Genomic DNA, 8,353 nt, shown 5'->3' on the forward strand with positions numbered 1-8,353 from the left:
CTGCTGCTCTCACGGTTCTCCTGCCTCCCAGCCTTCCAGAAGCTCCCTGGCCCCCTCCCCACCTCCCACCCACCCTTGCTCGCAGGGTTACAGACACGTGTGCTTTCCACAAGAAGCTATTTAAACAAGCTTGGGGTTGGGGGAGCCATCCGCCTCCCACTCCCCACACGGGAGGCCCCTCAGATCCCACTGCTGCTCTCAAGACTGAAAGTCAAGATCAATTTGAACCATCTGCAGCTTTATTCAGAGCAGAAATAAGTCATTTTCTAACAATAAATATAAAAAATAATAATAAATTAAGTTTCAAAAAAAATACCCAACAAAACAAATCATTAACACTGACAGAGTAGTAAATGTCTAAAGAGGTGAGAGATGGGGAGGACCGGGAAATGGGCAGGAACCTCCTGCAGCACCGGTCCCCAGCCCGGGAATGTCTGACGCAGGCCTCTGTCCCCAGCCCTGGCGGGGTCCCCCTGCCACACACACATTCTCTCCACAAAGTACAAAATATATATTTAAAAATGCCTCAACACAACCAAGCATCCTGTGAGGGCCCCAGGAAGTTTGGCCTAGTAGGGCCGAGGACAGGGCCTGGGGGTCTGAGAAAAGCATCAGAGGGACGGGGCCACTTTGGGTCTCACCCAGCCAAGTTCACTGTCTGCCCTCTTCTAGTGAGGGTGTGGGGCTTGAGGTACCCTGTTCATGCGGCCATGGGCTGACCCCCCTCGCCCAAGATGGCCTCTTGTGGGAAAAGGCGAAGTGGTGGTCACTTTGGAAATGTTCCACGTGTATGTCCAAAGGCTTGGCGGGGCTCCTGCCCCAGGGGATGCTGGGAACATGGAGGTGCCTGCTAAGTGCTTAGCCATCTGTCCCTTGTAGGGGAACAGAGCCCTGGACCAGGATCCCTGAGCATTTCCTCAGTTCAGGCCAGGGTGTCGTCCAAGACCCCCCAGTAGAGGCCTCAGGGTGGCATCAATAGAGAATGAGTGGAAATAAATAAGGTCCCCAGTGCCCCAGCGCAGAGCTGGCAGGGAGGCCACTCTGTTTCTTCAAGTATTCTTGGCCGAAGGGGCGCAAGGTCCTGTCGGGGCTCAGATGGGGATCCCCACTGTGTTCACCTGATCCTTGAGTCCCAGCAGGCTGTAGGCGATGCGCTTCTGGTGGCCAGGCAGCCGCACCCCGATCCTCTTGATGTCGCTGTGGGTGGGGAGGGAGAGAGGGAGACTTAGGGGCTGGAGCCGGGGAGGGGGCCAGGCTGGACGAGGTGCGGTGGGCAGCGGGGGAGAGAGGCAGAGCGGGGGAGAAGGGGTGGACAGACAGGGGGCCTTGGGGACATGTGGGGTGAGAGAGCTCCAGTTAGGGAGGCAAGAGAGGGGGATCCACATCCTAGAATCAGTGCACCCTAGAAGCTCGCTAAGACAGGAAAACGATAGTGCTGGTTCTGTAAGAAGCTCTTTCTTCAAAATCAAACCTTCGCAATTATCTGTGAGGTGGGTGTTCTTTTCACCCCCATTTTGCCGATTCGAGGATTGAGGCTCAGAGAGGTGAAGTGACTTGCCCAAGGTCACACAACTGGGAGGTGGAAGAGCTGGGACACAAACCAGCTATGGATAAACGTCTCTCCTCACCCCACAGTCTGTTCCTAATGCCTCCAGTGACCACGAGGCCAGGACCAGGTCCCAGGGACCCCCTAGGGGTGCTGCTCAAAGCCCCTGTGCCCAAGGTTTCTTCTCATCCACTCTTTCGCCTTGACTCTCTCCAAGTTCCCACTGCTGGTATCTAAGGAAAGACTCGGGAAATACTTGGTGAAGGGCCATCAAGGGTTAAAGCTCTGCTAGTCTCTAATGGGAAGGGCTTGTGGGTCACCAGATCCAGCGACTAGGTCACTTGAGGCCGGTGTCTTCCCTTGTGGGAACCTCAATTTCCTCACCTGTAAAATGGGATAATAGTGCCCAACTGGAGTGTGGGGGACCACAGAAACTGGTGGCAGAGGGGGAGGCAGTATCGGTGTCAGAAAGCTCTCCCACCTCCCGTGAGGTGCAGGCTCCCTGGGTCCCCCCTTTCCACGCCCCTCCATCCCCTTGTAAAACCACTTATGCTCCCAGGAGCCCGTGAGAGGGACATTTATTGCTCACTTTGGGAGTTTTCTCCTCTACCGTCCTCACCCACCAGCCCAAACCCATGAAAACACCCAGGTTTTTATGGGCCGTCTCTTGGCTGTAAACGGAGCTAATTATATGGTACAAGCTCCTATTTGCAATTCCGGAGACATGACTTTCCCACAGGCTCCGGAGCTCTGGGAGAAGTGCTGAGTGGGGAAGGGCAGGCCTGGGGGGGGGGGGGGGGGGGCACAGCTCTAGGACATCCAGGAGGCTGGTGGCTCCCACTGCACCGGGAAGGCCAGAGGTGGACGTTTGGGGGAACTTCCTAGCCTACCACCCGTGTGACATTTCTAACCTACACGGCTGGGGGTGTTGAAAAAAGAAGTGGCATTTCCCCCACGCCTGTAGGTCTTGAACTGCAGGCCCTGGTCAAGCACTCGGACCACCGGGGGAGCAGACATTTCAGAAGATGACAGGATGCTGGGCCCAACACCAAGCTCACAAACTTGAAGTTCTGAAGGTGGGGTGGGGACACTGGGCCTGACCAAGTCCCAGAAGATCCTGATGCATGGTTTAAGAACATAACAGCGGGTTATGTGAGCTCCAGGAGGGCAAGTGCTGGGCCCCTCACCCCCCACCCCCACCCCCCACCCAGAGTGCATAATAAAGCGGGTGCACAGCAGATCCTCAGGGAGTATCTGCTGAATGAATGAGCGAATGAATGCTTTAGTGGGGACTGAGCCATTGCCAGGCCACCTCAGTCCCCTCTCCTAGACTGGAGTGGTTAATCTCACAGGGTGGGAGCTGAGTTTGCTTCTGAGGCCGGATTGGGAGGCAAAAGTGCTGGGAAGGGAGGTGGGAGGCTGAATTCCAGTCCTAGACTCACGTCCAAGCCTTGAGCCCGCCCATCCAGTGCTGTCTTTGTGCCTCAGTGTCTTTATTTGTACAATGGGAGGCTTTGTTTATTTTGTTTTTTTTGTTTTTGTTGTTTTTAAAAGATGATTGGTAAGGGGATCCTAACCCTTGGCCTGGTGTTGTCAGCACCACGCTCTCCCAAGTGAGTGAACCGGCCATCCCTTTATAGGGATCCGAACCCGTGGCCAACACCACACTCTCCCGAGTGAGCCACGGGCTGGCCCTCAATGGGAGGCTTTGATTAGAGGCTCCTGAGCAGCCTGTCCCTGGCCCCTACTCTTTCAACAGAAAGCCCCCCAAACCTACCCTTTCTTTCCTGATCACAGAGTGACACACTGGGACGAGGGTCACAGACCAGCCAATGCCTGTGGTCTATTGCAGACCATCCTAAGCTTGTTCCTGCCCTAGCCTCAGTTTCCCCCTCAGGGATGCAGGGCACCCACTGTCATCAACTGCCCTGATGGGAGCAAAGGGTCATGTGACTGAGGCCACCTTTGCACCATCTGGTCTTTCTCCTGAACACTCACACTAGCTCTGGCCCTGGGAAATTCCATGGTCATGTGCCCAGTGAGCACCTACTGTGTGCTGGCCCTGGTGGAAGGAGAGGGGAGTGAGAAAAGCCTCACTCGCCCAGCAAGCATTCCTTTAGCACCAAGCCTGTGCTGAGGGCAGGCAGGCGAAACCGTAAGCCCCTAGCGCGAGCCTGCAGGGCCTGCAGCACCTGCGCAGGACGCCGTGTGCTGCACACTGGCCAGGGCCTGCTGTGGGGCTGGGCACTTTTCTGGGGAGGTAACATCCACCCCTTTCATCAGCTCCTCAAAAAACATTTAGAACTAGTCTAGCTAGAAACCCACCCAACTCCAAATAGCGTGGTAAATGCCCAAGCTGGGAAGAGACAGCAGCTGTGGGATCAGAGGGGAGCAAGCAGCCAGTCCCGTGGGAGGGGGTCAAGGAAGTGGGGAGACCAAGTGGGGCATTGAAGCCTAAACCCTGAAGCCATCTCAAAACAGATGAATTCTCCTGTGACCCGCTCAGCGCCTGCCATGGGGACTCACAGCGTGTGCAGACACAGTCTTCAGGTTTAAAAAAGTGCTTTGAGATCCCATCTATTAGGCAAGAGCAGCAGGGGAAAGGAGGGGCAGCGGTGGCGTAAGTCACACGGGCCCCAGCTCTGAGCCCCAGCAGGCTGTGGGAGGAGGGGGGGGTCACTGAATGACTTCCTGCCTTTATCCAGGCCCTCTCAAAACAACACACACACACATGCGCACACACACAGACACACACACAGCCTCCATCCATCCAGAAGAGCCCTGTCCCTGCTCCTGGGAAAGGAATTGGCGCGCACACAGACACACACAGCCTCCATCCATCCAGAAGAGCCCTGTCCCTGCTCCTGGGAAAGGAATTGGCGAGGAGCACCCCGGGCTATTTCGGGAAGCTTCTAACAACATGTGTTTCCTGTAAGCACTTCTTGCCCTCTGCTCTGGTCACCAGAAGAGAAGCTGTCCTTGGTGGGAGTCCCTGAGGGGCAAAGGGGGCTGTTGCAGGATCCCATGGAAAAGGAGGGAGCTTGGGAACCCTGGCATTTGCCCATGGCCTCCAGGCAGAAGGCAAGGGAGTGAAGGAAAAGAGGAAAGCGACACGAATCAAAGTCCTGCCATGTCCCAGGGGTGTTGTCCGCATTGCCCCCATGCAACCCCACCACAGGAAACAAAACCAAGGCTCAGAGTTGGACCTAACTTGATTGATCAAGGTCACCTACAAAGTGGCACCCGTGGGACTTGAACCCCAGTGTGACTGCACAGCCCAAGCTTGTGGCCCTGCCGCTGGCTGGCAGCAAAAGATATCCTGGGACCCGTCTCCCCTCTCACATCTCTGTGCCCCCTTTGGTCAGCTCTGCCCCACCTGATTCCCATCACAAACCCTGGGGCGGGTCATAGCAGGTCAAAAGCCCAGCTGAGCAGCTTCCTGAGGCCCTGGAAAATGTTCGTGCACAGGCCCAAATCCCAGAACTTCTGTAACCCAGAACAGCGGGAGGCCCAGTTGCTGCCTCTGTGGGCTTCCCAAAACCTCCCACCCCAGAGACTGTTCCTGCCATGACCTTGGACCCTGCCCAAGCTGAGCTGTGGGGACCCACCACTATTTTTAGAAGCACAAAAGGTTAAGAAGATAATGTCTTCTCCCTCCTGGGACGGGAGGAGGTGTCTGAGCCAAGGCCATGCCGGGAAAGGTCCCAATGCTGGAACTGGCAAGGAGAGAGGAACTCCCGGGGACAGCCTGACAAAGGACCAAGCCCAGGACTGGCAGGGGGAAAGCGGCACTTCTCCCCAGGCCAGTCTGTAGGGCTGAGACACAACCAAGTGGGAGAAGTGCCTGGGAGGGGTTGGCCAGGGGCTCTCTCTCCTGGGCATCAACCAGGGCATCCTGGAGAGGAATGCCTCCCCTAACTGGCCAAGTGACCTCCAGCAAGCTAGATAACCTCTCAGCCTCAGTTTCCCCACTGATGACCTCTATAGTCCCTAAGCTGTGGACCCTGAATGACCAGGGCTGGAATCCTACTCTGCCCCAAGTGGCTGTGAGATCCTGGACAAGTCACTGCACTTCTCTGCACCTGTCTCTCACCTGTCCAGTGGGGACATGCTCAGGACCTACCCCACTGAGTTCTCATGAGGACTGATTTAAAGTGCTCAAGCACAGAGCTGGCCATAGTCAGCCCTCAGTAAATGGCAGCTACTGTTAGCATTACAACTACTATTATTTTCCCACTCTGGAAAAAGATGCAGAAAGGGGAAGGAGCCGAGGGTGGGCGCCCAGAATTGCTGGCTGTCGCCTGGTTCTGCTCCTCCCAAGGAGCCTCTCTCCCCCAAGAGAAAGAGAGAGAACAAAGAAGGTGGGGAGAAGCTTGGGTGGTGGGGTCAGAGGCAGCCTCAGCAGGTGGGAGGCAGGCAGGTGGGGACAGGGTGGGGTCCGACTCACTCGCTGGTCATCTGCACCACCTTCTCAATGGCGGTGTAGCCAGCCGCCATGAAGTGCTCTGTGTACTGCTGCATTTTGATGGACTCCAGCCACTCAGACACTGTGCGGAAGGGCACCCCCTCCGAGCCGCTGGTGCTGGGCAGCCGGATGGACACCCTGTAATGGGAACCACCAGCCAACGGTGAGGGGCTGCAGCACCCCGTCCCGCCCACCCTGGACCCCGAGCCTGCTGCTCCCTAACCTGCGCCATTCATTTGGCTGCCCTGTGCCTCAGTTTCCTCATCTGGGCAGCAAGGTAGCCAAATCAAGGAGGGTTCAGTGAGACAGCTGGCATATTGGGATCGCTCCATGTTTATAGCTACTGCTGCTCTCCCCTCCTACTAACGAAACTACACCAATATCCACTGAATAATGAAATGTTATGAGCAGAGATTCAGGATCCAGGAGTCACAATCCCAGCCTGGCCACTTTCCAGCCCTGCAACATATTTAATCATTCTGTGTCTCAGTTTCCTCATCTATGAAAAAGGGTAATCATGGGACCCATCTTGTAGGTTGTTTAAATGAGTTAAAACACGTTAACTAAGCGCGGTGCCCGGCACATTCACTGTAGAAGTTGATTGCTCCAGGTGCACGGCAGCCCACCCTGTGCAGTCTAAGCAAACCCCATGCACAGCTTCTGAGCACCCCTCCTGCCCCCCGACATCCCCTGGTGGGCCACTGTACCAAAGTAGCTCAGGAGTCTGCGGGAGTGCAGCTGCCCCCCTCCCCCGTGCCCCGGGCAGAAGACATGGAACTCACCGAGGGTCAAAGTCAGCCAGGGTCTTGAGGGAGTCAGGAGCTCGGATGAGCTTGTCGAGGATGCTGACAATGTCGGCGAACTTGGGGCGGCGGGCGCGCTCCTGCTGCCAGCACTGCATCATGAGCTGGTAGATGGCAGAGGGGCAGTCCATGGGCGTGGGGAGCCGGAAGCCGTCATTGATGGCTTTCATCACCTGAGGGGTGCATGATGGTCAGGGGTGCGGCCAGGCCCCCAGGGCCCCAGCATATGCAGGTAGGTAGGGGAGGGGAGGGAAGGGAGCCCCAGAAACAGATGGATGGGCCTCTCTTAAGTCCAACACACAATCTTCAGAGCTGTACAAAAGACAGGTGCTAAGGGGCTATCTCCAAAGTTTCGCAGATGGACTCTGACCCTGCTCCCTCACAGGGCACCCCAGGCGGCAGCCACACTGTGGACCCCGTGGCCCAGCCTCCCAGCCTCCCTCCTGTCTCTGGACTTCCCCTCCGTCTCTTCACCTGGACATCTTACTGCATCCTTGGTCTCAACAGAGATGTGACCACCTCTGGGAAGCTTCCCAGGCTTCCAGGCTGGGTGAGGCACCTGGCACACGAGCACACACACACGCACACACATGCACACACGTGAATGCACACGCAGGCACGCACACACAGATACACACACATCCCACACTCCTTGTTTCCTTGTCTTTGCTCTCTCTGAACTATAAGCAGGGACTGGATCCTGGAACCCAGCACAAGGCCCAGCACATAGTAGGTCCTCAATAAACATTTACTGAGTGAACCTAAGAATGATCTGTAGCAGATGAAGATTAGTCCCCAAAACTTCTCTGTCCAGCCCCTGGGGTTTAGGGATGAGTAAAGGGTTCAAGTTCAGGTCCAGGCAGGCCTGGGCAGGGCAAGGGGCCCACCTCATGGTTCGACAGTTCCCAGTAGGGCCGCTCGCCGTACGTCATCACCTCCCACATGACAATGCCGTAGCTCCACACGTCACTGGCCGAGGTAAACTTGCGGTAGGAAATGGCCTCTGGGGCTGTCCAGCGGATCGGGATCTTGCCGCCCTGTAAAAGACCCAAACCCAGTCACCACTGTCCCCTCTGGCTGGGCACAGGACTGTCACAGCCAGGTCTCGGGGCTCCTCCTCCGTGTTCCTATAGGCGTCCTTACCTCCTGAGGTCCACGCCCAGGTGTGCAGGTGAGAGGACCCCAGAGAAGGGCCAAGACTGCTTTCCCCTTGAGGGCTCCCACCCCCAGTTGTGACAGTCCCTCCCCCAACTCACACTGGTGGTGTAGGTGGCCTCGGGGTCATCCTCCAGCACACGGGACAGGCCAAAGTCAGACACCTTGCAGACCAGGTTGCTGTTGACAAGGATGTTGCGGGCGGCCAGGTCACGGTGCACGTAGTTCATGTTGGCCAGGTACTTCATGCCGGCCGCGATGCCCCGCAGCATGCCCACCAGCTGCAGCACGCTGAACTCCCCGTCCTTCTCCTGCCAGAGCACAGGCCCTCAGACATAGGCTCTCAGCCGCCAGCCAGCCTGAGCCCACGTCCCCACCCACCCT

At 56.8% G+C, this 8,353-nt stretch overlaps 1 protein-coding gene across 1 annotated transcript in view; it reads right to left on the minus strand.

The window, feature by feature from the left end:
- Nucleotides 1-217: 217 nt before the first annotated feature.
- The window catches only part of EPHA2 (EPH receptor A2), a 23,635-nt gene continuing 15,499 nt past the window's right edge, over nt 218-8,353 (minus strand). Inside the window, exons 10-14 of the mRNA XM_008589284.1 lie at nt 8,071-8,297; nt 7,702-7,851; nt 6,794-6,987; nt 5,994-6,149; nt 218-1,197 (exon numbers count right to left, since the gene is read on the minus strand). Coding sequence (XP_008587506.1) covers nt 1,092-1,197; nt 5,994-6,149; nt 6,794-6,987; nt 7,702-7,851; nt 8,071-8,297 — 833 coding nt within the window. The 3' untranslated portion in view covers nt 218-1,091. The remainder of the gene's footprint in view (nt 1,198-5,993; nt 6,150-6,793; nt 6,988-7,701; nt 7,852-8,070; nt 8,298-8,353) is intronic.

The sequence above is a fragment of the Galeopterus variegatus genome, unplaced genomic scaffold (genome assembly GCF_000696425.1).
Source record: "Galeopterus variegatus unplaced genomic scaffold, G_variegatus-3.0.2 Scaffold5350, whole genome shotgun sequence".
NCBI classification, from domain to species: Eukaryota; Metazoa; Chordata; class Mammalia; order Dermoptera; family Cynocephalidae; genus Galeopterus; species Galeopterus variegatus.